This window comes from Triticum urartu, chromosome 2A (assembly GCF_056163025.1).
Source record: "Triticum urartu cultivar PI428250 chromosome 2A, HENAU_Tu73, whole genome shotgun sequence".
In the NCBI taxonomy this organism is placed as follows: domain Eukaryota; kingdom Viridiplantae; phylum Streptophyta; class Magnoliopsida; order Poales; family Poaceae; genus Triticum; species Triticum urartu.
In genome coordinates, this window is record NC_141874.1 from 555665095 (window position 1) to 555692527 (window position 27433).

Below are 27433 nucleotides of genomic sequence, written 5' to 3' on the forward strand. Positions count from 1 at the left end.
TAACCTAGACAAGTTGTCTGCAACGGGGTTCTCAGCTCCCTTTCTATCAACCATATGCAAATCAAATTCTTGTAGCAAGAGAACCCATCTAATAAGTCTAGGTTTAGCATCTTTCTTTTCCATAAGGTATTTAATAGCAGCATGATCAGTTTGAATAGTTACTTTAGAATCAACAATATAAGATCTGAACTTATCACAAGCAAATACAACTGCTAAAAGCTCTTTTTCAGTAGTAGCATAATTTCTTTGAGCATTGTCTAGAGTCTTACTAGCATAATGAATAACATTTAATTTCTTATCAACTCTTTGCCCTAGAACAACACCTACAACATAATCACTAGCATCACACAGAATTTCAAAGGGTAAGTTCCAATCAGGTGGCTGAACAACATGTGCAGAGACTAATGTTTTCTTAAGTATTTCAAATGCTTCTACACAATCATCATCAAAGACAAATGGTATATCTTTTTGCAATAAATTAGTCAGAGGCCGAGAAATTTTTGAGAAGTCCTTAATGAACCTCCTGTAAAATCCGGCATGACCAAGGAAACTTCTTATACCTTTGATGTCCTTGGGACATGGCATCTTTTCAATAGCATCAACCTTGGCTTTATGAACTTCAATACCTCTTTCAGAAACTTTGTGCCCCAAGACAATACCTTCATTAACCATAAAGTGGCACTTTTCCCAATTCAAGACAAGATTAGTTTCTTCACATCTCTGCAAAACTCGATCAAGATTGCTCAAGCAATCATCAAAAGAGGAACCATATACGGAAAAGTCGTCCATGAAAACCTCACAAATCTTTTCACAAAAGTCATAGAATATAGCCATCATGCATCTTTGAAAGGTAGCAGGTGCATTACATAAACCAAAAGGCATATGTCTATAAGAAAAAGTACCAAAAGGGCATGTAAAAGTAGTCTTTGATTGATCTCTAGCCGACACAGGTATTTGAGAGAAACCAGAATAACCATCTAGAAAGCAATAGTGTGTATGTTTGCATAATCTTTCTAGCATTTGATCAATAAAAGGTAAGGGGTAATGATCTTTCTTAGTAGCTTTATTTAATTTGTGGAAATCAATTACCATCCTATAACCTGTGATAATTCTTTGTGGAATCAATTCATCTTTATCATTAGGAACAACAGTAATACCTCCCTTCTTAGGGACACAATGGACATGACTTACCCACTCACTATCAGCAACAGGATAGATTATACCTGCCTCCAAAATCTTTAGTATTTCTTTTCTTACCACTTCTTTTATTTTAGGATCCAGACGTCGTTGAGGATCACGAACTGGTTTGGCATCTGCTTCCAAATTTATTTTATGTTGACATAGAGTGGGACTAATTCCCTTAAGATCATCAAGAGTATATCCAATAGCAGCACGATGCTTCTTCAGAGTTTTCAATAATCTTTCTTATTCATGCTCTGAAAGGTTAGCACTAATAATAACAGGATATATCTTCTTTTCATCAAGATAAGCATATTTGAGATTATCAGGCAAAGGTTTAAGCTCAAACACGGGATCACCCTTGGGTGTAGGAGGATCCCCTAAGATTTCAACAGGCAAATTGTGATGCAAAATAGGTTCCTGTTTAAAGAATACTTCATCTATTTCCCTTCTTTCATTCATGAACATATCATTTTCATGGTCTTGCAAATAGTGTTCTAAAGGATCACTAGGAGGTACGGCAATAGAAGCAAGACCAATAATTTCATCCTTACTAGGTAATTCTTCCTCACGATGTTGTTTACTAAATTTAGAGAAATTAAACTCATGAACCATATCATCCAAGCCAACAGTAACAACATTCTTTTTGCAATCTATGGTAGCATTGACATTATTTAAGAAGGGTCTACCAAATATAATGGGGCAAAAGCTATCTTGCGGAGAAGTAAGAACAAGAAAATCAGCATGATATTTAGTTTTCCCACACAAGACTTCAACATCTCTAACAATTCCAATTGGTGAAATAGTATCTCTATTGGCAAGTTTAATTGTGACATCAATACCTTCTAACTCAGCAGGTGAAATTTCATTCTTAATTTCTTCATATAAAGTATGCGGTATAACACTAGCACTCGCACCCATATCACATAAGCCATGATAACAATGATCTCCTATTTTAACAGAAATAACAGGCACGCCTACCACATGTCTATGTTTATCTTTATCACAAGGTTTAGCAATTATAGCAGTTTCACCTTCGAACTGAATAACATGCCCATCTATATTATCAGACAAGAGATCTTTAACAATAGCAATATTAGGTTCTACTTTAACTTGCTCAGGAGGTGTATAAGTTCTAATATTGCTTTTACGAACAACAGTTGAAGCTTTAGCATGATCCTTTATTCTAACAGGGAAAGGTGGTTTCTCAATATAAGAAGTAGGAACAATAGGATCATTATAAGTGACAGTCTTTTCTTCAAATTTAATAGGTGCAGTTACTTTTACTTCTATGGGATGATGATATTTAAACCACTTCTCCTTAGGGAGATCAACATAAGTAGCAAAGGATTCACAGAAAGAGGCTACTATCTCAGAGTCAAGTCCATATTTAGTGCTAAACTTACGGAAAATATCAGTGTCCATAAAAGATTTAACACAATCAAACTTAGGTTTCATACTTGACTCCTTACCTTCGTCGAGGTCCCAATCTTCAGAGTTGCGTTTAATTCTATCCAATAAATTCCATCTGAATTCAATAGTCTTCATCATAAAAGAGCCAACACAAGAAGTATCGAGCATGGTGTGATTGTTATCACAAAGCCGAGCATATAAATTTTGAATAATCATTTCTCTTGAGAGCTCATGATTGGGGCATGAATATAACATTGATTTAAGCCTCCCCCAAGCTTGAGCGATGCTTTCTCCTTCGCGAGGCCAGAAATTATATATATAATTGTGATCATGATGAACAAGATGCATAGGGTAATACTTTTGATGAAATTCCAACTTCAATCTTTTATAGTCCCATGATCTCATATCATCACATAGCCTATACCATATCAATGCGTCTCCCTTCAAAGATAAAGGGAAGACCTTCTTCTTAGCAACATCATCGGGTATACCTGCAAGCTTAAATAATCCACAAACTTCATCCACATATATTAAGTGCTCACCAGGATGCTTTGTTCCATCTCCTGTAAAAGGGTTAGCTAGCAGTTTTTCCATCATACCCGAAGGAAATTCAAAAGGAGTTTCATTTTCAATATGTTCAGTAGGTTGAGGAGCAACATTTTGCTCTACTGGACGGGGTGAAGATACCCCGAACAAGCCCCTCAGAGAATTACTTTCCATAGTAGCATGTGACAGTAAATTTCAGCACACTATATAAATTTCTCCTTACCAAATTCCACCTACCAAAAGGGCTACACTCCCCGACAACGGCGCTAGAAAAGAGTCTTGATGACCCACAATTATAGGGGATCTATCGTAGTCCTTTCGATAAGTAAGAGTGTCAAACCCAACGAGGAGCAGAAGGAAATGATAAGCGGTTTTCAGCAAGGTATTCTTTGCAAGTACTGAAATAAGTGGTAACATATAGTTTTGTGATAGGATAAATTGTAACGAGCAACAAGTAACAAAAGTAAATAAAGTGCAGCAAGGTGGCCCAATACTTTTGTAGCAAAGGACAAGCCGGAACAAACTCTTATAATAGGAAAGCGCTCCCGAGGACACATGGGAATATCGTCAAGCTAGTTTTCATCACGCTCATATGATGCGCGTTCGATACTTTGATAATTTGATATGTGGGTGGACCGGTGCTTGGGTGTTGTTCTTACTTGAACAAGCATCCCACTTATTATTAACCTCTATTGCAAGCATGTGGATCCAAATCAGCCCCTTACGAAGCAACGCATAAACTAGGGTTTAAGCTTCTGTCACTCTAGCAACCCATCGTCTACTTATTACTTCCCAATGCCTTCCTCTAGGCCCAAATAATGGTGAAGTGTTATGTAGTCGACGTTCACATAACACCACTAGAGGCTAGACAACATACATCTTATCAAAATATCAAACGTATACCAAATTCACATGACTACTATTAGCAACACTTCTCCCTTGTCCTTCGGAACGAACGTAATTACTCAAAAAGCATATTCATGTTCATAATCAGAGGGGTAATAATATGCATATAGGATCTGAACATATGATCTTCCACCAAATAAACCAACTAGCATCAACTACAAGGAGTAATCAACACTACTAGCAACCTACTAGCACCAATCCCGGACTTTGAGACAAGAATTAGATACAAGAGATGAACTAGGGTTTGGAGATGAGATGGTGCTGGTGAAGATGTTGACGGAGATTTCCCTCTCCCGATGAGAGGAGCGTTGGTGATGATGATGGTGATGATTTCCCCCTCCCGGAGGGAAGTATCCCCGGCAGAACAGCTCTGCCGGAGCTCTAGATTGGATCCGCCAAGGTTCCGCCTCGTGGCGGCGGAGTCTCATCTCGAAAAGTTCCTTCCTATTTTTTTCTCATCCAAAGACTTCATATAGGAGAAGATGGACGTCGGAGAGCCACCAGGGGGCCCACGAGGTAGGGGGGCGCGCCCTAGGGGGGGGGCACCCTCGTGAGCAGGGTGTGGCCCCCCTGGCCTTCATCTTTGGCGAGGATTTTTCTTTATTTGTTTTAAGATGTTCCGTGGAGTTTCAGGACTTTTGGAGTTGCGCAGAATAGGTCTCTAATATTTGCTCCTTTTCCAGCCCAGAATTCCAGCTGCCGGCATTCTCCCTCCTTATGTAAACCTTGTAAAATACGAGAGAATAGCCATAAGTATTGTGACATAAAGTGAAATAACAGTCCATACTGCGATAAATATCTATATAAAAGCATGACGCAAAATGGACGTATCAACTACTAAACAAGGGAACACGTAATTTCCTACCCCCCTTCATGTGCCATTTACATCAATCCCACCCCTCTTTGTTGTTACATATGAATTTAATTTTATCATTGCTATGTCTATCCTTTTTGCGAGTTCACCTGACTCTTTTTCTTGTGCAGGACAGACTGTGGCTTTCACATGTTGAATACCTTGCAAAGTGGGAAGGTAGACTTGTTCCCGCTATCAATGCTGCAATGGTTGTTGAGCTCCGGAAATTTTACACATGGAACTGGTTGACGAATGAAGATTTCAACAAGCGGTCCGGAGCACGCGAGTTCGTGGAGGAAGCTGTCAAGAAAGTCATCAAGAAGTACAAGTGATCACATGGCATTACACACCGGAAGCATACCTTACATTCTGTTGCCGAGGAATGTAAGGTACTACCTTTTGTTCTTCTCAAAAACTATGTCCGTGTGCTATTTTATGACTGCAACCCCGAGTAGCCTAGTACATAGTGGTGGTTCATGAGTGACATTTGAATATTTTTTGTAATATTTTGTGTGGATGTGAACCTATTTCAGGCGTGATAGTAGAGTACGTTTTATGTTTATCATTATTATTGTGGTTTCATCGTTTGCACCACCAGGTTGCTGCTTCGAATACATGCACTATGTTCTAAAACATGGCAACTGTAGTTCACCAGACATGGTTATTAAAAGTCATCATCGTTTTTTCATTTGGCCATTTTGCTTCTTCTTTTTCATTGCTAACTGCACCGGCTACCATGGTAGTTTTGATCATGTAGCCGTAACCTTTTCTGCGGTTGATCCCCGTTACGCTTTTTCAACTTTGTTTCCCATATATTGCACACAACACAACATGTGTGACTAAAGCGTGTCGAATTATCATGAAAATATACACAATGTAGAGTCATTACAAATAACATGGCATTTTTCAGTACAGCTAACAGGGCAGATTCAGTACAAAGAACACGACAGATTCAGCATAAACAAGATGGCAGATCCAGTATACTTGACATGGCGAATTGAGTATAATTAACATGGCAGACCCAGTATATTTACCATGATAGATTCAGTATAAAATATCATGGCATATTTAGTACAAAATAGCATGGCAGATTAAACACATATAACATGGCAGACCAAGCACACACAACATGGCAACCGCAGTTACCCATTCAATGCATTTTCCTGCAACTTCTGATGCCCCTCAAGAGTCAGTCTCCCATTTCTAGAAAAAATTCACAACATCTGGGTTGCAAAACAAAATGTCCCCAAGGACCATGTCACAGCGCCCCAATTTTTGCTTACGGATTGCCCGTCCCTTTCTTCGTTTTCTTGTGTTTTGCTTGAATCTCCAATCCCGATTTGTACCTTATCTCTTTTGGATGCCCCTTTGTGATGGAACGGGGTGGGTTCCTGACCTGGGTTTGTGTGCTTGATATTCCAGATCCTATCTCCGAGTTTTCAGATGATGGCCCCGTGGACGAAGGCACACTTGATGTGTGGGGGAACCTGTGTAAGGCTTCCTCAGCTTTCCTCTTCTTGATCTCATCAAGCCCTCTTTTCAGGGCCTTCCTGTGTTTTTCTTGACTCCCGCTGTCTCATCACTCTTGCACGCTTCATCAATTAGCTCATCATTGTTCTTTGTCAGCACAACGTGCCTCACGACTTCCATGGTTGACTCAGGTCTCTCATCATGCACAGCCAGAACTGCGTTTGTTGTCTGTGGCGCCAACGCGTCGTCAGCGTCCCAAGTCCATCGCCACCTTATGAAATGGCAGGGCATCCGTGTCACAGCGTTCATGTCCATTACTTTTAGTATGTGATAGTAGACAATGCTGTCCCGTTCAAACTTGCAGCATTGGCAGTAGTATTCGCCTTGGCCGATCAAGGCTTTCACGAAGTAGTTCCTTTCTTTGTCCAGGTCTTCAGGTTCTGAATCTGATATGCCCAAAATAGAACACACCTTGAACGTATGTTCGCCCACCTGGAAAGCCGTGAACATGCTGGCACGCTTTATTTCTTCCTGGAATCTGCAAGTTTTGTGTGTTTTCTGTTAAACTATCGTGCACTCTTTTTTTGTAGCACCTTATGTTGTCATGGAAATAGAAATACATTTTGTTTGAACATGGCAATTATAGTACATTGAACATGGCAAATATAGTACCTTGAACATGGCAAATATAGTACATAAGACATGGCAACTGTAGTACATTAGACATGGCAACTCTAGTACATTAGACATGGCAACTGCATAACATTTTTCAACTGGCCATCGTCATTTCCACAGCAACATTCCTAATGGAATCACATTGCATAAAACATGGCAACTGCATTTTATTAAACATGGCAACTACAGTTGAGTAAACAATGGCAATTGCATTTCAGCAAACATGACAGTTGCATTTTTAGTAAACATGGCAATTGCATTTCAGTAGATATGGCAACACCATAACATTTTTCAGTTGACATTGGCATTCGCACACCATCATGCGCAATGGAAGTACAGTGCATTAAAACATGGCAACTGCATTTCATTGAACATGGAAACTGCATCAGGGTAAGCATGGCAAACAGAATTTCCATTGAACATGGCAACTGCAGCTGAGTAAGCATGGCAAACAGTATTTCATAAACATGGCAACCACATATCATGGCAACTGCATTGCATTCTATATGGCACCTACTGCCCTCGTGCTTTGCGCAAATAAGACTTGTAACGCAACTGACTTACTTGTTAAAGATCTTGTTGGTGCATATCTTGCTCATTTGCCTCTCCATCGGTAAATACGTTAGCAATTTTGGCTGCTTTAGCGTGGTGTTCGCTTCTTGCTGTAGCTCAGATCCCAGTATTTTTTGTTGCAAAGCTGTGTACTTCTTGGCAAACTGTAGCAATGAGTTGCCAGGGCTCACGTACCGCCTCAAAACAGCATTGAACCCCTCGCTGCGCTGCGTAGTCTACAGAAACGGGAAGAAGCACTGCATGAAGTAGGCCGGCACCCAGTACATTCGTTTCTCCCACAGGCTAGCAAGAGTCTCGTTGTCTGTGACTTGATATGTTTCAATCATGGCCATCCAGCTCCTTTCAAACTCCTCCACCGTCATGCTGTGGTCCACGCACAGCTCGAATGCCTTGTGCAACTCTGGGAGGTCAGCAAAGAATGGTCCTAGCCTCTCCTCAGCCTTCTTTATAATGTGCCACCTGCAGTGCCTGTGCACTGCCAACGGAAAGACCTCCTCTACGCCTGCACGCATGCTAAAATCCTGGTTTGTTATTATGTTCATCGGAGCAAGTCCATCCATGCACTCCAAGAAGGTCTTGAACAGCCAAACGTACCCATCCGTGTCTTCATTCCAAACGAGCCCGCATCCGAACTGCAACGACTGATTGTGGTTATTTATTCCTATGAATGGAGCACATGGCATCTTGTACATATTAGTGAGATACGTCGCGTCGAATGAAATGCAATCTCGGAAATGTTTCTAGGCTCTCCTTGCAGCACCATCCACCCAATACATGTTCCTGACATGGTCCTCATCGTCCAACCTTATCCTGTAGAAGAAATCTGGATCGTCCTTCGCTTTCTCATCGAAGTTGGCCATTGTGGCCTCTATGTCAGCCAACTTGCTCTCTCTATGGTTCTTTGCCTTTAGGTTTGTGGCGTCAGCTGGTATGTAGGGCATGCTACTCAGAGTCCCTTTTTTGCTGTGGATGAGTGATAGTATCTGGACCATTCTTGATGGACCAATGTTACAATCATGTGGCAGCTTTATGAATTTCTTCTCGAGGGGGGTGAATCCTCTGTTGGCGGTCAGAAATTTTACTAGGTCGAACTTCTTTATGAGTTTGTGGTTGTGCTCGTCAAAATATTCAGTGACCACCCACTGTGCTCCATCTACGTTTAGCTTACACCGGACATGGCATTCGGTCTTGAGAATGATACCTCTCTTTCGTTTCGGAACGACGGGCGCAACAACTTTTCCCTTCTTGTTCCTTCGTGCCTTGTGGCACCTCATCTCACCTCTGCTGTACTCGTTAGTTTTCTTAATTTTCCTATGGTATTCGGTGTTGACCGCAAACCCATGGAACTTTGCATATGTCTGGTAGAATTCCTTTGCTTCTGCGAACGATTCAAATCTCTGCCCAACGTACGGTGGCTGAGGTACCATGATCTCCGATTGCCCACCATCTTCATCCCCTTGTGCTTCGTCATCAGTTTCATCATTCACTTCAGTATCGGCGGCAGTTTCATCTACTTGAGTGTTGCCAGTGCTTGTGTTCAAAGGGGTTCCTGTTGGCATTGCTGGAATGATTGCCATTTCCGACTCTGACTCAGCATTGTTTGCGCCATGATTGTTGGCTGGCTGGTGGAACGCCTCTTTCGTGCGCTCAGAGCTCCCCGCAGTAGATGTCCGCGCACCGCTGTTCACTGTAGTTGTAGGACCTGTAATAGAAAAAACAGGTACCCGCGTAAGATTTTGCTTGAATAACATGTATATTGTAATGGATCACATCAACTTCAAGTGATTTGGCCTGCCATCATTCAAACAGCAAGCCGTGAGTCTGCGTGTGGACATGCATGGCAACTGTAGTTGTCTAGTCATGGCAGCTACAGTCCAACAAACATGGCAAATATTGTTTGCCAATGCACGACAACCAGCTCCTTTTTAGTACGGAAACTTGGATTCTATATGCATGGCAGCTGCAGTCCTGCATATATGGCAAATACTGCTACCAATACATGGCAACCAGTGTGTTCTAGCATCAAAACTTTGCATTCTAGGATTGAGCTCACTGGGCAAATGCGATCAACCATTAGCACTACACACATGCTTCTAGCAGTTGGAAAATTTCCGAAGACAATATACGACTCATTGCACACAACCACTTGTTAGCGTTTTATGCTTGATTGTGTCCACCATCATTGATACAAATCTTGTTTTTCGTCATGTGCTATTTTTGCCACAAAAACAAATGTAGTGCTCTCTTGTGGTTCAATTTTTTCCTTACCTTGTTGTGCTGCATGTGCCCATCTTGTGTGGTCTGTCACACCAAATTGACGTGCTCTATCTGCAATTTGTGAAGCTTGCCACGAGATGTTTGCCGGGGTACCACCACCGTAATAACCTGTAAGCATCATAGTAGTTGGTCAATACATGGCAACTGCAGTTTGTGCTGGCATGGCAACTGCAGTTGTCCTGGCATGGCAACTGCAGTTGTTCCTCCATGGCAACTACAGTTGTCCAGGGAGGGCAACAATAGTTGTCCAGGGATGACACCCCCGAAAGGCCAGCCAATCACACTAAGAGGGATTGTTGGGTGTTCAAGTAGGCAGGCAAGTTAAGGGCCGAAAACAGAGACAAGGGGCTGCACAGCGACGACGAGGAGCCCAAGCCGCCGAACAACAATGGACAGAAGGGCTTTCCCCCACAAGTGCGGATGGTGAACATGATATACGCAACCCACATTCGCAAGCGGGAGCGGAAGCGTGCGCTACGGGACGTATACGCGATAGAGCCAGTCGCCCGAAAGTTCAACCCATGGTCCTCCTGCCCGATCACTTTTGATCGAAGGGACCATCCCACTAGCATCCGTCATGGCGGCTTCACCGCATTGGTTCTCGACCCAATCATCGACGGATTTCATCTCACAAGAGACCTCATGGACGGCGGCAGTAGCCTGAACCTGCTTTATCAGGATACAGTGCGGAAAATGGGCATAGATCCCTCAAGGATTAAGCCCACAAGAACGACCTTTAAAGGCGTTATACCAGGTGTAGAAGCCAACTGTACATGCTCAGTAACACTTGACGTGGTCTTTGGATCCCCGGACAATTTCCGAAGCGAAGAGTTAATCTTCGATATAGTCCAGTTTCGCAGTGGCTATCACGCCCTGCTCGGACGAACCGCATTCGCAAAGTTTAATGCGGTGCCGCACTACGCATATCTCAAGCTCAAGATGCCAGGCCCTCGAGGAGTAATTACGGTCAACGGAAACACCGAACGCTCCCTCCGTATGGAGGAGCATACGGCGGCTCTCGCAGCGGAGGTACATAGTAGCTTTCTCAGGCAATTCTCCAGTCCGGCCATTAAAAAGTCAGACACTGCCAAGCGCGCCCGGAGTAACCCACAGCAGAACAGCCTGGCACACCCAGAGCAAGTGTAGCAATGCGGCCCCAACCCCAGCTTTCGCGACATAGCAAAACCAGTACCTCGCATACATAACTACGCCCTTGAAATACCATGGGCACAGGGGAAGGGGCACAATAACGGCACGCCCAAAATACAGCTTAAAACGTACTAGGGGCTGCCGGATTCTTTTTTTCATTTTTTCTTACTTTCAGGACTCCATACTTCGGACGACCTGTTCGGCAATTCGACTGCCGTACAAACGATGCAAGATCCAGGGAGGCAGACAAGCCATGCCGCATTATGGAACTCCCAGGTGGTCTCTGTTACGAGCGGTATACCTGTTTTAAATACAATTCCGCGGCCTGCCCCTGGTCAGGACATACTGAATAGTCCAAATATCTTTTTGCTTATCGCACTCCTTGTATCGTTCGGCTTTGATAAATAGCCTCTCTATAAACAATGCATAGCTTTTGTCTATTTTCTGCATTACTCTCTTTTATATATGTTCATTAATGACATGTTGCACCCGTACACTGTGGTATGGCAAGTACGCCAGGGGCTTCAGTACCCTTTAATATGGTGTGAGAAGCCCGTACACTTTCACAAGTGTGGCACCCCAAACTTATAGCACTATATGCATCGGCTCCGAATCATGATTTGGGTCAATAGTTGGGTTTTCCCGGCTCCTATGTTTTGGTGCCTTACGTTCCGCTCTATCCTCTAAGGTAGCACTAGGAGAACCACTGCGATTGTGCCCCGGTTGAGCTGGGTTAAGCACCTCAATGGAGAAAGCTAAAACTAACTGTCATGATGAGGCGAGAGACCGATCGCTGTTCGAGAGGTTTTTCGAGTCCCTAAAGACTTATGCCGCTTTGAGCGAGGAGCCGGATTTGTCCGGCCAAGGCGTGGATAGCACCCCGAACTCGGTCTTCCGAACTAGGGGCTTCGCCGAAATTTAAAATTATAAAGTTCTATGGCTAAGTGAGAGTGTTCAAGCATTATAGTCCGATTGCCCGGTTTGTCGTGCTGAGCGCCTCCCTCGAAGGACCCAACCATGGGAAAAAGAGCGCTCAGGTTTATCACCGAACACCCCAGCACTAGTGGCATGGGGGAAGAAGCCGACGACTGGCCATCTCTCAATTTTTGATAAACGGCCGCATAGAAAATAATATTTTAAATTCAATAAGCATTGCTTAGCGCATATGAACAAGTTTTCAGCGCACAGGATAAAAACGAGCGAGTTTATTCAAAAATTACATCCTTGGTACATTCATCCGCCACAAGGCGGGCACCTGCAAGAACATCCTTGTAATAGTTCTCAGGCCTGCGATGCTCCTTCCCCGGCGGCGGCCCGTCCCTCACAAGCTTTTCACCATGTAGCTTACCCCAGTGCACCTTTGTACGGGCAAGGGCCCTACGGGCACCTTTGATGTAGACGGAGCGCTTGATGACCTCGAGCCTTGGACAGGCGTCCACCAGCCACCGCACCAGCCCGAAGTAGCTCCCAGGCAGGGCCTCTCCGGGCCACAACCGAACTATGAAGCCTTTCATGGCCTATTTGGCCACCTTGTGGAGCTTGACCAGCTGTTTCAGCTGGTCGCTCAAGGGCACAGGGTGTCCGGCCTCAGCATACTGAGACCAGAACACCTTCTCTGTCGAGCTGCCCTCTTCAGCTCGGTAGAATGCGGCAGCGGCGGATACGCTGCGGGGAAGATCTGTGAATGCCCCTGGAGAGCTCCGGATTCGGGTAAGTAACAAGTAGTTTACTTTTATATTTCTGCTTTGCATAAAGAATGCCTTACCCGCTGCTATCTTCTTCATCTCCTCCAACTCTTGGAGGGCCTTTTGGTCTTCGGCCTTGGCAGACTTGACAGTCTCAAGGGCCGCCGCGAGCTCAGACGCTTGGGTCTTTGACTCAAGCTCCAAACTCTCATGTTTTTCATGAGAGCCTGAAGCTCTTGCTGCACCTCGCCGACCTGAGCCCCAAGTTTCTCTCGCTCGGTGCGCTCCGCGGCTGTTTTCTTTTCGGCCTCGGACAGCGCCTTCTTGAGGGTCGCCACCTCAGTCGTGGCCCCTATAATAAGTAGTGCAATCCTATTATTTTCTGCAATCACGCCTCTCTATAGGCACTTTTTCTGTAAGGTATTTCCTACCTTCTTTTTCCTCGAGCTGCCGCTTGGCAAGGCCGAGCTCTTGCTCGGTTCGCTCGAGTCCCTGTTTCAGGGCACCCACCTCCGCAGTCAGTGCGGCGGTGGCTAGCAGCGAAGCTTGCATATGCATATTGACTCTTTTTGTTAGACTCCTGCGAAATTTACTAGATCCTCTATTCGGCTTTTCTTTACGAACGCCAAACAGAGCATCAGGGGCTACTGTCTATGCGGTAATATTTTTACATATCTTTTACTTACCTCGAAGCCTGTTCGGAGGCTAGCGCAAGCTTCACTCAGTCCGCTCTTGGCGGACTGAACCTTCTGGATCACCGTACTCATAATAGTACGGTGCTCCTCGTCGATGGAGGCGCCGTCAAGCACCTCGAGCAGATTGTCCGGCACCTCCGGTTGGACGGAGGCCGCCAGCTCAGAAGGCTTGCTCCTCTTGGAAGGAGTTCGCCTACCGCGGTCCGGAACTGTTAAAGATTCCGGCGCGGTGTCCGGCACAAAGCCGGACTTGGAGCCCTGGGGGGTCTTGTCCCCTTTACTCCTGGAGCCCGGGAGGTCGCCTTGCGGCTCCTCCAGGACCACCTCCTCCTGCCCCGGAGCTCGTTGCGACGCCACTTCGGCGTCATCCGCAGTGCGGGGGGAGACAGCGGGCGGAACTGAGTTCACGTCCGATGAATCCAGGGAGCCGCTCGACGACTCGTTGAGTTCGGCCCGGGGCGGGCTGCATGATTATATTCGGCATTAGGGAAAGCTGTGCAACAAAAGGAATATCATGAGTTACTCTGGTATCCGAATACTTACGATTTCGCCGGACGCTTGGCCCTGTTTGGCCACTCCTCTTTGCCCTCTTCGGCGTTGGGGTGTAGTCCGGTGGAGGGGTCTTCCTTTTCCTAGACCCCTCGGCCTCCCCCGTTGGGGCGGCCTTCTTCTTCTCTCCTCCCCCCGCTGGGGGGGGGAGAGGTTTCTTCTTCCTCCTCCTCGTCTTCACGGGGGGAGTGCGTCTCGGACTCGTCGGACGACGAGTCCGACACCACCATATGCCGGGAACTCTTTCGAGTCCCCGTGGCCTTCTTCTTCTCCGGCACCACATAAGGTGCCGGAACCAGCAGCTTCGCTAGTAGAGCGGGGGCTGGGTCTTCGGGCAAGGGAGCCGAACAGTTAATCGATCCGGACTTCGCCCGCCAAGCCTGTCAAAGGTAAGGGAGCTTAGATCCCGCATAGAGTCAAACTATGAAAAAACTTAACATCCTGTAAAAGGTGAAAATGGCTTACCTCGCTAGCGTGACGCTGCGAGCTGTATCCGCGGTCCTCGGAAGCGGATGTGGGAGCCTCGGCGCCTTTGGTTAGCACCCTCCAGACGTCTTCATACGTCGTGTCGAAGAGCCTGTTAAGGGTTCGGTGCTGCGCCGGGTCGAACTCCCACAGATTAAAGTCCCGTTGTTGACACGGGAGGATCTGGCAGACGAGCATAACCTGGACTACATCGACGAGCTTGATCGGCTTGCTCACCAGGGACTGGATGCATGTCTACAGTCCGGCCAGCTCTTTTTCGTCACCCCACGGCAGGCCCGTCTCTTTCCAGGACATAAGCCGCGTGGGGGGTCCAGATCGGAACTCGGGGGCTGCGATCCATTTTGGATCGCACGGCTCGGTGATGTAAAACCACCACGATTGCCACCCCTTCAGGGTCTCCACGAAGGAGCCCTCGAGCCATAGGACGTTGGCCATCTTGCCTGCCATGGCGCCTCCACACTTCGCCTGGCTGCCGTGCACCACCTTGGGCTTGACGTTGAAGGTCTTGAGCCAGAGGCCGAAATGGGGGCGGATGTGGAGGAAAGCCTCGCACACGAGATAAACGCCAAGATGTTGAGGACGAAGTTCGGGGCCAGATCGTGGAAATCCAGGCCATAGTAAAACATGAGCCCCTGGACAAATGGGTGGAGTGGAAAACCCAGTCCGCGGAGAAAGTGGGGAAGGAATACCACCCTCTCATGGGGCCTTGGGGTGGGGAGAAGCTGCCCCTCCTCGGGAAGCTGGTGCGCGATGCCTTTGGACAAGTATCCGGCCTTCCTTAGCCTTTTGACATGGCCCTCCGTGACGGAGGAGACCATCCACTTGCCTCCCGCTCCGGACATTGCTAGAGAAGGTTGAGGTGGGAAGTGCGGGCTTGGGCGCTGGAGCTCGAGTGCGCAGGAGATGGATAGGCAAAAGAGGAAGAAGGCATAGGTAAAAGGGTGGATCCTTATCCCCTTATATGGGCGGATGCGGTTGTGCGTCCCCACCAGCCTAGTAAAACTCGCTTGCCTCCCTAGCACCGTGATAAATGGCGCGGGTGGGTTATCCACGTCCGTATTGATGAGAATCCCGTAAAGGGGGTACACAATCTCTGCTTTGACAAGACGTGCCAAGGAAACCGCCTCGCAAAACATGCTGAGGTGGAAAAGTAAAAACGATTCAATTAAAGGCCTTGGCCGTAGTGTGATGACGCACTGCGGAATACGTCGGCAGATTTGATTTGTGTCAATGTTATTCTCTCTATGGCAATATGTGGAAACTTATTTTGCTGAGCCAGACACTACTCTTGGTGTTTACAATCTTCTACGAAGGACTTGGAGGAGGAACCCGCCTTGCAATGCCGAAGACAATTTGCGTGCCGGACTCGTCGTCATTGAAGCCTGGTTCAGGGGCTACTGAGGGAGTCCGGGATTAGGGGGTGTTCGGATAGCCGGACTATACCTTCAGCCGGACTCCTGGACTATGAAGATACAAGATTGAAGACTTCGTCCCGTGTCCGGATGGGACTTTCCTTGGCGTGGAAGGCAAGCTTGGCGATGCGGATATTCAAGATCTCCTACCATTGTAACCGACTTTATGTAACCCTAACCCTATCCGGTGTCTATATAAACCGGAGGGTTGTAGTCCGTAGGCAATCAACTCCATACACAACAATCATACCATAGGCTAGCTTCTAGGGTTTAGCCTCCTTGATCTCGTGGTAGATCTACTCTTGTACTACCCATATCATCAATATTAATCAAGCAGGAGTAGGGTATTACCTCCATCGAGAGGGCCCGAACCTGGGTAAAACAAAGTGTTCCCTGCCTCCTGTTACCATCCGGCCTAGATGCACAGTTCGGGACCCCCTACCCGAGATCCGCCGGTTTTGACACCGACAACAACCATCACATAAGCATGGCATGATGCATAACCAAGTATGATGCATGTCTGGTTTAATGAGGCATGGCGTGGCAAAATGCACAAACAACACTACAAGTTAAGTGGAGCTCAATATGCAACGAGTTGCATATTGACGGAACACCACATTCAAGTTATTTAGTTCGATCTCGTTTATGTACCCAACAATATTAAATGTTGAATAACATGGCAAGAGGTGAAGCAAAAATAAAACTACCTATCTAGGCAAGTTTAAATGAGGCCAGAACAACAAAACAACAAGTCCGGTAAATCCCCATATGCAATTTATGGATTTGGTACTGTTCTGCCCTAAACATAATTTCAGAGTTGTTAAACATGCAAAGCAAAGTCACCATGTTAAACTAGGCAATTTTCTACCCCATTTACATATAAAGTTTATTAGGTTTGGAGCTACGGTTATTAAGTTATGGAATAAATCATTTTAGCATGACAATAGGCAAAATTTAAACAAACAACGTTTTAAACATTTTAAACATAGATGAAAGTGGCAAATTATGAAACTGGATGAAATTTTAGTCATGTTTCATATATAAATCATTTTAATCCGGTGCATGGATGATGAGTTATTAAATGCATGAAGCTAGGGGGATTTTCTGTAAATCTGCCGTTCTCTGGATAAAAAGCAAAATCACAGAGCCTAAAGAAAGACTTTGGGCCGAATCTGGCCGGCCTAGAGTGCACAGGGGGGGTTCTCACCCAGTGGACCTGGCCCAGATCGGTGGTGAGGGAGGTTTGTCTGGAAGGGGGGTGGTGCTGGGCCTGTCAAGGCCGGATCGGGTCAACGCAGCGAGCAGAGGCGCGGGACGAACGGGCGCCTCGTCCTCTTGTTCCCGAAGCAGGGAACGAACCGGAACTTGATGCAGACGGCGGCAGCGAAGGACTCGCCGGATCTACCTGATCCGGGCGAGGCAGAGGCAGGGGAGGCCGGAAACGGGCAGGACGACGGTGACAGCACCCAGATCCGGCGGCCATGGGGGACCCTGAACATGGCAGGAGAGAGAGAGGGTTAGAGGGAGGAGGAGAGGGAGATGGCCAGGGAAAAGAGTAGTGCGGCGGGGTACTGGCCTGGTCGGTTTGTCCGACGACGGCCCTCGCCGGTGACGAGGTAAGGAGGAGGAGGTGGAGGTTCGGCCGGCGCGGGGAAGCACCAGATCGAGCGGGAGGAGCTCGATGCAGCGTACGGGCGACGGTGGAGAGACCCGGGCCTGGACGGGCCCAGGATGGGCTTCACGGGCCACAGCGGATGGTGGTGGAGAAGGCGCCAAGTGGCTGCGGGGGAGAGGGTGGCTTCGGAAATTGAGGAGTGGGGGGTAGGTGGCTGGTGGCTGAGAGGTTCGGGGAGGGTCTAGGGGTAGGTTTTGACTAGGGTTTGATCTGATTTAGTAGGCGGTGGACTATATATAGGTAAAAACAATTGAGGTTGGACCCTCCGATCGGAATCGGGCGGTCAAGAAAAATAGGCTAGGGAGTCCAAATAAGAAAACGGTGATGTTTTATAGATGTTAGGGGATGAACCGAGTTCAACGGTGATGACTGCTCGATTTGGGTTCGGGACAGCTCCGAATGTGCACTCGAGGGGGTCGATGCGCTGTGCAAGGAGGGGTTTGGCGAACGGGGTCAAGTGTGTGGTTAGAATGAGAAGAGAGAGGAGGAAAGCAACCCGGCAACCGTTTTCGGAGACCGAAAACGTCCGACGTTTGACCGACTATAATGTCGCTATATTTATCCGTTGGGGCATTAGACGATCTCCGAATGCGATGAAACTTGACAGGCGGTCTATCTACACTATAATAAGACCACACGCCAACTTTCATCCCATTCCGAGAACATTTTTCAGCCACTTATAAAATACTATTTCGGAGGTGCCGCGGGCGCGTGCAAGTGTGGTTGGGCTCAGAACGGACAACAGAGAGAACTTGGAGAACCCGGACGGACGCAAGTTTTAAAAACATGATGATGCAATGCGGATGATGACATGGCAAGATGCAACACACAAGCGAAAGACATGGCAACAACAGCGAATAACTGGAAGACACCTGGCGCAACGGTCTCGGGGCGTCACAACACTCCACCACTAAGAGAGGATCTCGTCCCGAGATCTAGGATGGCACCGGAGAGAAATGGAAGAGGAAGAGATAAAACAAAGTTGCTTCTTGGACAAACGAGTGAAACCACGAACCTTGAGAGGTTGAACAAATTGAAAGAAAGAAAGCAATGAAGAAGAACAAAGTTGAAAACACTCCGTTAGAAAAGAGGAACAAGGAACATTACTAGAACCTTGTAGGTTGAAAGACATAAGAAAAGCGGTACAACAGGCAAGAAGTAGATGTAAGCACTCTGGTAGAAACGAGATATACAAGGAACGATAAAGACCAAATACGACAACACTTCCGGTTGGAAAAGGAAGGTTAAGAATATGAGCTTGACAAGATGAGAGGATACTTGAAAAGAGGACACGACACTCTGGTTGAAATGATAAACACGAAAAGAACACGATCCTCGCAATTCGAGATGATGAGTGAAAAGAGCAACATCACAATGCCTCTAGAAGAAAGAATAGAAGATAGCTCATTGGAACAAAATAATGTAGAAGAAAGTGCCTACTTCTGCCACAAATGAGCTTGGAAGGCACCTTTCCAAGAAGGTTATAACAGAGTTGTTGGAAAACAACAACGAAAAGAGTAAGATTGTTGTGGGCTTATGGAGAACATCTTAAAATTATGAGGTGAAATTCCGCCACTAACGAAAAACAATAGATTGGATTGAGATGAACAAGGAGATGAGAAACTTATTTCACCAGAAGGATAAATGAAGAACTTGGGTCATTTACAAGCAACATAAGTAGCAACAATCCTTAGGGGAAAACTTTAGGTGAAATATAACCCAAGATAACTCCAATGAAGAGATTGATTGGTTGAGAAGAAGTCTTGAGCGAAGAGAAAATGATGGATTTAGATATGTCACTCTTGAAAACTTGTGAATCATGAAACACGAAGGGAAATTATCAACAATGACATAACACCACCTCAAATGATAAGGTAGAAAGAATTGCACTTCGGAATGCAAGATGAAGAATGCTTGAACTCCTCAAAACAAGACATGTGTTGAACACCATGTTTAATTGAGAGTATAGCTTGGTGTATCATAACTTCGAGAGAAATCTTGAAAAACGAAAGAAGAATGAAAGGAATCCTTGATGAGCCACCATGTAGAGCCTCCATGAAGAACTTCGGATAGGAAATGATAACATAAAAGAATTCAAGGTTTGAAGCGAACAAGATTGAAGCCTTACAATGGTTAGATGGAGTTTCGCGATGATATAATCGAGAAAAACTTGGAACTCCGGAAAGAAAGATGAACAATTGAAATCAAGAATTTTGATGAACCTACAGAATAAGGAATTAATCATTTGGGTGAACCAAGAATAAGAATTATGTTATGCTCATCCTTCACCAATTTAGATTGATGACAAGCAACGGATTTGGCATACTACTTATTCTCATAGAAAGGATTAAGTTAGATATAGCGCAAACTTGAGAAGGTCTTCAACGAACCACCGGTAGGATTGAAACAACGAATAAATTGATATGATAATGAAGGAAGAGAAATCTTTGAACGAACCACCGTAAGAATAGAAAATGAGCGAAGAAAAGAGAAGGAAACACCGGGAGAGTTAGAGAACGAATGAAGATACTTGAGGGAATTTAGATACAAGTGAAACGAAGAGATCATGAACTGATTAGAGGATATTTTAACGATTCACCGGTAAGATTGGAAAGAATGAATAAATCTTCTGAAATGATGGCCTCCGGATGGGTGAAAGAATTCTCACAATCGAAAAACAATTATGAGAGGATGGCAACAAGCTAGAACCACAAATCTTCAAGAGAACGGACCAAGATTTAAGAGAAACTCTTCTTCGGTCTTCAAGATCCGAGAATGACGACGAGAAACACCACCAAAATTGTTGAGATTCTCTGAGAGAATGAAAAACGAAGAGATTGAACGAACATGATTTGAGAGCGATCTTCGAGCAGTCATCTGACTGATGATGATTCATTCTTATGTCAAACTATGAAAAGAATTTGAGAGTAACACCGGGAAAATAAGATGAGTCAGGTAAGATCCTAGGAAAAGACCTATGGGTTAGGGCCCACTAAAAAGAAACATCGTTGAAAAGATTGCTTGAAAAGAGAGATTGCACCGGTTGAATTAAATGGCTTGAATGAGATAACATCCTCAAAAGATCTTGAACAAATGCAGAGTGGAAACACGAATCTTCTGAGATATCTTCAGCACTCCAGAATAAATGAATAATGAGAAGTTAATGATTAAGAGGTGCACCGACATGAGAAAGCATTTGAATCGAGGAAAGGAATATGATCGACAAAGCTTGACTTGAATCCACCGGAGAAGAAAGAGAATGAAAAATGATGAACTAGTAGAACATCTTCATGAGAACCATCGAGTAAGAACATTGACGGGAAGAATGGAGAGACATCACATCAATAAGATGGATACTTGATTAAGAAATCTTAGCCCTTAAAGAAAAAGGGTGGGAGGGCGAGAAAAACAAAGGCAACTTGGGACGGATGAAAGAAACACCATTGCAAAGAACTGAGAATTGATCTCGCGAATGTAGAAATGATCGGATCCACTTGAAGAGGAACACGCCGGTTGAAAAGAATTGACATGAAAATCTCGATTATCAAGAAGGATTAATGTTCACATAGAAATATGAGAACAACACTTAGGGAAGGTATGGAATCAACACTTGACTTTGAAGCAACTCGAATACCAAAACTCAAAACAAAACAAAGGATTGGCTTACAGAGTAAGCCAGAACAAACATATGCTAGAGATTTTGTCCGAAGTTTTCGTGGTGGGGCCCACACGGGCTCGATCGTACAACACCATCATGTACAAGGCAGTGCACATGACATACGAAGCGTCCCCGAGTCAGCATAGCCAATGACTCTTTAAGACACAACGAGACCACTGTAAAACCAACAATGGATAGGCGGACCACTAGACGTTGAACCCCAATCTCATATCATGCATCTGTCGGAAAGATATCCTAGGAGCTACTTGAATTCCCACTTATAATCTCCCGAAACTTTACAGTTATGCAATCAGGTGTTGGGGATACAGGGGAAGCATAATATCTCACCCAAAACTAACAAATCCTACATCCAGCTGTAACCATCCTTCAACACATAACCAAGAAACCTTCGGAAATTGTTTACCTCAACCTTGAAAAAGCATTCGTTATACGAGTTATGGCAATACTCCCGAACTCCCGCCCCAGTACTGGGTAGCATCGAGGTTATCTCACCAACAACTGCATAAAAGAGATTTTCGATGTCGGCGAACTCAGGTATTCCAGAACTGCAATGATAAAGTTGTGACGACAACACCTCGGAGCTCAACTCCCCGGGACACTGCCACAACCCCTAAATGTTAGGAGGCATCAAGAACAATGTTCTCGTCACAAAACCATCGGAACGATTCCAAGATACCCGCGTGATCCTAAAAATTTTTTTAGTGAAAATTTGAGAAGAGAAGAGTCAAAACTCTACGTCAGGAGGCCTCACCAGAGCGACGAAGGGACTGAGGAGTAAAAAGAATCCTACTCTCCGATATATATAATCCTAAGACTCAAAACATTTTTCTAGACTCAACAACGCCAACGATTCGTTCAAGCAGGGGGCTCCTAAGTCGGGGAAGGCTCTGATACCAACTTGTTACACCCACGATGCGGCTATATCTCCCACGTGTCGGAGCACGACTTAGAGGCATAACCGCATAGTAGGCATGTCGCAAGAGGGGTAATCTTTACACATCCCATGTACTGAATAAGATAGAGATAAAGAGTTGGCTTACAATCGCCACTTCACACAATACATGAATATAGCATTACATCATTCAGAATACAATCAAGGTCCGACTACAGAACCAAAATAAAAGAATACCACCCCTAATGCAAAAGATCCATGATCGTCCCGACTGGGCTCCACTACTGATCAATTGAAAACGAAACAACACAATGAACATGATCTTCATCAAGCTCCTCCTTGAGCTCGGTTGCGTCACCTGCACGGTTATCATCGGCACCTGAAACTGTTTTGGAAGTAACTGTGAGCCACGAGGACTCAGCAATCTCACACCCGCGAGATCAAGACTATTTAAGCTTATGGGTAGGAAAAAGGTAGTGAGGTGGAGCTGCAACAAGCACTAGCATAAATGGTGGCTAACTTACGCAAATGAGAGCGAGAAGAGAAGCAAAGCACGGTCGTGAACTAGAAGTGATCAAGAAGTGATCCTGAAACTACTTACGTTCAAGCATAACACAAGAGCCGTGTTCACTTCTCAGACTCCGCCGAAAAGAGACCATCAAGGCTACACACGCGGTTGATGCATTTTAGTTAAGTTAAGTGTCAAGTTCTCTACAACCGGATATGAACAAATTCCCATCTTCCCATAACCACGGGCACGACTTTCGAAAGTTCAAACCCTGCAGGGGTGTCCCAACTTAGCCCATCACAAGCTCTCACGGTCAACAAAGGATATTCCTTCTCCTAGGAAGACCCGATCAGACTCGGAATCCCGGTTACAAGACATTTCGACAATGGTAAAACAAGACCAGCAAAGCCACCCGAATGTGCCGATAAATCCCGATAGGAGCTGCACATATCTCGTTCTCAGGGCACACCAGATGGGCAATCCGTACAACTAAAACCAGCCCTCAAGTTTCCTCGAGGTGGCGCTGCAAGGGGCTCTAGTTTGGACCAACACTCAAAGGAGCACGGGCCTGGGGGGGGGGGTTAAAATAAATATGACCCTCGAGAGCGCGACTCCCAAGGGAAAAGTAGGTGGTGGTGAGGCAAATGGTAAAACCAAGGTTGGGCCTTGCTAGAGGAGTTTTATTCAAGGCGAACTGTCAAGGGGTTCCCATAACACCCAACCGTGTAAGGAACGCAAAATCAAGGAACATAACACCGGTATGACGGAAACTAGGGCGGCAAGAGTGGAACAAAACACCAGGCATAAGGCCGAGCCTTCCACCCTTTACCAAGTATATAGATGCATTAATTAAATAAGAGATATATTGTGATATCCCAAAAATATCCATGTTCCAACAAGGAACAAACTTCATCTTCACATGCAACTAGCAACACTATAAGAGGGGCTGAGCAAAGTGGTAACATAGCCAAACGACAGTTTGCTAGGAAAAGGTGGGTTAGAGGCTTGACATGGCAATATGGGAGGCATGATAAAGCAAGTGGTAGGTATCGCGACATAACAATAGAGAGAGAAACTAGCAAGCAAATATAGAAGTGATTTCGAGGGTATGGTCATCTTTCCTGAGATCCCACAAGGAAGAAGAGCGAGTCCTCACAACTCCGGAACGAAACCGAAGCTAATGCGAGAAGTAACCCAGAAACAAGCAAACAACATAGTAAACAACCATCACATAAGCATGGCATGATGCACAACCAAGTATGATGCATGTCCGGTTTAATGAGGCATGGCATGGCAAAATGCACAAACAACACTACAAGTTAAGTGGAGATCAATATGCAACGAGTTGCATATTGATGGAAAACCACATTCAAGTTATTTAGTTTGATCTCGTTTATGTACCCAACAATATTAAATGTTGAATAACATGGCAAGAGGTGAAGCAAAAAGAAAACTACCTATCTAGGCAAGTTTAAATGAGGCCGGAACAACAAAACAACAAGTCTGGTAAATCCCCATATGCAATTTATGGATTTGGTACTGTTCTTCCCTAAACTTAATTTTAGAGTTGTTAAACATGCAAAGCAAAGTCACCATGTTAAACTAGGCAATTTTCTACCCCATTTACATATAAAGTTTATTAGGTTTGGAGCTACAGTTATTAAGTTATGGAATAAATCATTTTAGCATGGCAATAGGCAAAATTTAAACAAGGAACATTTTAAACATTTTAAACATAGATGAAAGTGGCAAATTATGAAAATAGATGAAATTCTAGTCATGTTTCATATATAAATCATTTTAATCCGGTGAACGGATGATGAGTTATTAAATGCATGAAGCTAGGGGGGTTTTCTGTAAATCTGCTGTTCTCTGGATAAAAAGCAAAATCACAAAGCCTAAAAAAAGACTCTGGGCCGAATCTGGTCGGCCCAAAGTGCACAGAGGGGGTTCTCACCCAGTGGGCCTGGCCCAGATCGGTGGTGAGGGAGGTTTGTCTGGAAGGGGGGCGGTGCTGGGCCTGTCAAGGCCGGATCGGGTCAACGCAGCGAGCAGAGGCGCGGGACAAACGGGCGCCTCGTCCTCTCGTTCCTGAAGCAGGGAACGAACCGGAACTTGATGCGGACGGCGGTGCCGAAGAACTCGCCAGATTCACCTAATCCGGGCGAGGCAGAGGCAGGGGAGGCCGGAAACGGGCAGGACGACGGCGGCAGCACCCAGATCCGGCGGCCATGGGGGACCCTGAACATGGCAGGAGAGAGAGGTTAGAGGGAGGAGGAGATGGAGACAGCCAGGGAAAAGAGCAGTGTGGCAGGGTACTGGCCTGGTCGGTTTGTCCGACGACGGCGCTCGCCGGCGACGAGGTAAGGAGGAGGAGGTGGAGGTTCGGTCGGCGCGGGGACACACCAGATCGAGCGGGAGGAGCTCGATGCGGCGTACGGGAGACGGTGGTGAGACCCGTGCCTGGACGGGCCCCGGATGGGCTTCACAGGCCACAGCGGCTGGTGGTGGAGGAGGCGCCAAGTGGCTGCGGGGGCGAGGGTGGCTTCAGAAATTGAGGAGTGGGGGTAGGTGCCTGGCGGCTGAGAGGTTAGGGGAGGGTCTAGGGGTAGGTTTGGACTAGGGTTTGATCTGATTTAGTAGGCGGTGGAGTATATATAGGTAAAAACAATTGAGGTTGGACCCTCCGATCAAAATCGAGCAGTCGAGAAAAATAGGCTAGGGAGTCCAAATAAGAAAACGGTGATGTTTTATAGATGTTAGGGGATGAACCGAGTTCAACGGTGACGACTGCTCGGTTCGGGTCCGGGACAGCTCCGGACGTGCACTCGAGGGGGTCGATGCGCTGTGCAAGGAGGGGTTAGGCGAACGGGGTCAAGTGGGTGGTTAGACTAAGAAGAGAGAGGAGGAAAGCAACCCGGCAACCGTTTTCGGAGACTGAAAACGTCCGACGTTTGACCGACTATAATGTCGCTATAGTTATCTGTTGGGGCATGAGACGATCTCCGAATGCGATGAAACTTGACAGGCGGTCTATCTACACTATAATAAGACCACACGCCAACTTTCATCCCATTCCGAGAACATTTTTCAGCCACTTATAAAATACTATTTCGGAGGTGCCGCATGCGCGTGCAAGTGTGGTTGGGCTCAGAACGGACAACGGAGAGAACTCGGAGAACCCGGACGGACGCAAGTTTTAAAAACATGATGATGCAATGTGGATGATGACATGGCAAGATGCAACACGCAAGCGAAAGACATGGCAACAACAGCGAATAACTGGAAGACACCTGGCGCAACGGTCTCGGGGCGTCACAGTCGCCGAGGGAAAAGAGGATCGAGGGGAAAAGGAGTCGAGGGTCAAGGGGAAAATGGGTTGCCGCCCCGACCCCGACACGACACCCCGACCCCGCCTCGACACCCCGACACCGCGACCCCGACACAGCGCACCCCGACCCGACACACTTAAATATTTTATTATGTTCATGATGATGATACACACTTAAATATTTTATTATGTTTATGTTGTACTAATTTTGTTTACTCTTTGTAATTGCAGGTGTTGACAGATGGTGGGCGCGGGTCGAGAGCGCTCCGAGGCTCCTTCCTCGGCGCGTGCTGGGAGGGGTGTTATAATTCCACCCCAGCACCTCCGGAGAGCGCTGGATGACAGTATGCAGACACAGGCGGGCGCTTCTTCTTCGGCCGGGAGAGGTCGGGGGAAGCTGAAGGGGGCTGCTAGAGGTGGACGTGGTGACGGGAGAGGTAGGAAGGCTGCTGCGCCTTCCTCGCCGCCACCCCTGCTGATTCTCCGGACCATCATAGTGCCATGTCTCATGTGGACCCGTGTCGGACTCCGGTCCACGAGCCTCGGGTCGATGAGCCTTCGTCCCAGGAGACTCGGGTCCTAGAGCCTTCATCCCAGGAGACTCGGTGAGGGAGTCCTGGATTAGGGGGTCTCCGGACAGCCGGACTATATCCTTTGGCCGGACTGTTGGACTATGAAGATACAAGATTGAAGACTTCGTCCCGTGTCCGGATAGGACTCTCCTTGGCGTGGAAAGCAAGCTTGGCAATACAGATATTTAGATCTTCTCCCTTGTAACCGACTCTGTGTAACCCTAGCCCCCTCCAGTGTCTATATAAACAGGAGGGTTTAGTCCATAGGACAACATACAATCATACCATAGGCTAGCTTCTAGGGTTTAGCCTCTACAATCTCGTGGTAGATCAACTCTTGTAATACTCATATCATCAAGATCAATCAAGCAGGTAGTAGGGTATTACCTCCATCGAGAGGGCCCGAACCTGGGTAAACATCGTGTCCCCCGCCTCCTGTTACCATCCGCCTTAGACGCACAATTCGGGACCCCCTACCCGAGATCCGCCGGTTTTGACACCGACATTGGTGCTTTCATTGAGAGTTCCACTGTGCTGTCTGTGACACCCCAAAATTTTGACCTTGTTTTAATAAATTAAAATTTTGCCAGGAAATTAGAACTTTTATTTTCTGGGCTCCCTTTTTATTTTTGAATCTTTTTCCCCCTTGTTATTATGGAGTTTTTCCCCCAAAATGAAAACTTTTCAAATATGTTATTGGACTTGTTTAACCTCTCAAGAAAAACTCTTCTTTTATTAGTAGAACTAATTACATAATTAATTTCCTTGATTTTTATTTTCTTGAAAATTGGTTTTCAAGGTTACATGGCCATATTTGAACTACAACCATTTGATAAATTCACTTAAAGTTCCAACCAAAATTTGGAGATGTCATGTGATGTTTTTAAATCACTTTTATGCAAAAATAT

At 45.9% G+C, this 27433-nt stretch overlaps 2 protein-coding genes across 2 annotated transcripts; both read right to left on the bottom strand.

Annotated features, from left to right (window-relative positions):
- Positions 1–7830: 7830 nt before the first annotated feature.
- Positions 7831–8175, bottom strand: LOC147985868 (protein FAR1-RELATED SEQUENCE 5-like). Its single transcript, XM_087541770.1, has one exon. The coding sequence runs from the start codon at positions 8173–8175 to the stop codon at positions 7831–7833; it is 345 nt and encodes a 114-aa protein (XP_087397896.1).
- Positions 8176–8355: 180 nt separating this feature from the next.
- On the bottom strand, positions 8356–9192 carry LOC147985869 (protein FAR1-RELATED SEQUENCE 5-like). The gene has a single exon (XM_087541771.1). It carries the CDS (start codon positions 9190–9192, stop codon positions 8356–8358), a length of 837 nt encoding a protein of 278 aa, XP_087397897.1.
- Positions 9193–27433: the final 18241 nt, after the last annotated feature.